At 41.4% G+C, this 2,500-nt stretch overlaps 2 protein-coding genes across 2 annotated transcripts in view; one reads left to right on the top strand and one right to left on the bottom strand.

The window, feature by feature from the left end:
• LOC135105849 (cuticle protein CP1876-like) overlaps positions 1–872 on the bottom strand; it is a 1,095-nt gene extending 223 nt beyond the window's left edge. Inside the window, exons 1-2 of the mRNA XM_064014470.1 lie at positions 766–872; positions 1–417 (exon numbers count right to left, since the gene is read on the bottom strand). The exon at positions 1–417 is cut by the window's left edge and continues 223 nt beyond it. Coding sequence (XP_063870540.1) covers positions 1–417; positions 766–777 — 429 coding nt within the window. The 5' untranslated portion in view covers positions 778–872. The remainder of the gene's footprint in view (positions 418–765) is intronic.
• LOC135105854 (cuticle protein CP1876-like) overlaps positions 1–2,500 on the top strand; it is a 50,530-nt gene that overhangs the window by 7,601 nt on the left and 40,429 nt on the right. The window lies entirely within an intron of this gene.

Genomic DNA, 2,500 nt, shown 5'->3' with positions numbered 1-2,500 from the left:
GGAGGTGTGCACTGCGGGGGCGTGCACGGCGTGGGAAGTGTGCACAACGGGGGCGTGCACAGCAGGGGTGCCGTAAGAGGAGTGGGTTCCGTGGGACACGTGGACGGCGCCTGCAGAGCCATGGTGCCCGTAGCCGTAGGTGTTGTGGTAGGCGGGTCGGCTGGCGCGGATGGCATAGATTGTGTTCAGCTGGTCCTGGTAGGCTCTGAAGAACTGTTCACGGGCGGCCGCCACCTCGTAGGTGTCCGAGACAGGGATGACCTTTCCGCCGATGCCGGCAGGAACACTGGAAGCCAGCGGACCCACGTAGGGCGCCTGCCCATAGCCGTAGGCGTGGGTGCCGTGGGAGAGAGTGCCGGGTACAGGGATGCCGTAGGCCTGATGGGCGGTGGCCGCCACCATCACTGCCAAAACAACCTGTTGGGATAAACTGGGCTTCAGAAAACTAGCATTGTATAAATAAAGGTGTCCTCAGAGATGAAAACTCCCACAAGGCTACTGGACATAGCCGTGCTTCAAAAGGCCGGCCAGGTTTATCTAAATGATGGTTGTTTTCTTTTGTACTTTTTGTGCACTTGTTAGGAATAATACGATTTTATCGGTTTTCTTGGAAACCGTAAATAGTGAGGCAGTGTTGGTCAGCTTCACCACCCAGAGGTGTCTGGCTCCCTGTGGACGTGGCGCGGCGCGTGACTACAACACTGCTGACAGTGACTGTAGCAGTTGTGAACAAAGATAAGCAGACACCACAAAGAGCCGAGTTACCAGAGTCTTCATGTCGCTGAACGGGAGGGAGCCGAACTGTGCCTGGCTTTCCGGCTTCCCTCAATATATACTGCAGCGTGGCCCTCGGTTTTCCTCCCGCTCGGCCCTGAGACGCCATGACACTCTCGATAATTTGTGGGTGGGGAAGTTTTCACAAAACGCACGTCCTTGATTGATGTGGTCTGGTAGCAGTATCCTCCGCCGCTTCTCTTATTACCATCATTCACTCTGCCAATTAATGTTACTAAATACAAAAAAAATGTAAAGTAAATAAATTATGAAATTTCATCAAATATTCTGTTGTATAAGGTAGTTTAATTAGACAACTTAATTGGCCATTTAAACGGTAATGAGAAATAAGAATAAAAGCTAAGGATTTAAGGAATACCCTGGAAGAGAAATTCGGTAGAACAAATAAAGCTGTAGGGCGATCTAGAGAGGGAGGTGAGGGAGATTACGCACTTGTATTGACATGTTCATATGTCCCTTTTTATGTAGTACTTATTATTTATTGATATTTTGCTTTTATCTATGTATTCATCTATTATGTGTGTGTGTGTGTATGTGTGTGTGTGTGTGTGTGTGTGTGTGTGTGTGTGTGTGTGTGTGTGTGTGTGTGTGTGTGTGTGTGTGTGGGGTGGGGTATTGAGTGGAAACATACATAAGTAGCAAATACCAAAAAGTATATCATAACATCCATCATGATGTTGTTTACTTAAATTTGCAGGCTCTAATTGAAGCAGAGTCAGGATGGAAAATAATGTATTGTTTCACCGTGATTTTCCTTGAAATTCTACTGAAATCTTATCTTAATTAACCACGAGTGTCACTGTTGTTACAAGTTCTTGCTCAAAATCAATTATTAAAAAATTAACATGGAGAAAGGTCCTTCTGATTACCATGTTTGATTTAAAGCTGACGAAACATTGTGACGCGGGATTTTCGCTCACGGGGAGTTCAGTCAAGTGCAATTCCGCTTTGTGCAACGTAGGATTAAAATAGAGTAAAAACATTTCGTAATGATCATCTTAAATTTAGTAAACTACACTTAAAATTTCTTAAAGATATGAGCAAACATTCTTTATCATAAATGATGACAATATTATACTCTCTCTCGACGATGACTTCATCAGGCGGGAAATTAAACCGTCGAGGCGGGACGTGATGGAGCCTCGAGGTGGCAGGAGTTAGACTTGTGAAGCTGAGCAGCAATACATCGTGTTTTTGTTATCAGCAAATATAACGCCGCGGGAGTCATCATGCTTACTTAAAATTAATAAACGAAGTGTTCATCGGTGGATTAAAAGATTTCAAGAAGAAAACCTTGAAAACCTGAGGTATGAAACTCTTGTCACGCTGACGTGGGTTTGGAATAATATATATATATATATATATATATATATATATATATATATATATATATATATATATATATATATATATATATATATATATATATATATATATATATATATATATATATATATATATTTATATATTTATTTATTTATTTTTTATTTTTTTTATTTTTTTTATTTATTTTTTTTTTCTTCTTTTACATAGCACTGTCACTGAATGATGCGTTGTGCTGGAGGACAGGGGTGATACCATCTTAATAAATGCATGCATCTAAACTCATCACGTTTACACTAAGACCTTCAGAATAAACACTGTAATATTGGATGTTACTTTCTTACATTAGTGAGGTGACACAAAGAACCATAGCATGAAACGT

The sequence above is a fragment of the Scylla paramamosain genome, chromosome 12, assembly GCF_035594125.1.
Source record: "Scylla paramamosain isolate STU-SP2022 chromosome 12, ASM3559412v1, whole genome shotgun sequence".
NCBI lineage: Eukaryota > Metazoa > Arthropoda > Malacostraca > Decapoda > Portunidae > Scylla > Scylla paramamosain.
The sequence above is the reverse complement of the archived record's forward strand: the minus strand, read 5'-3'. Positions and strand labels throughout refer to the sequence as shown.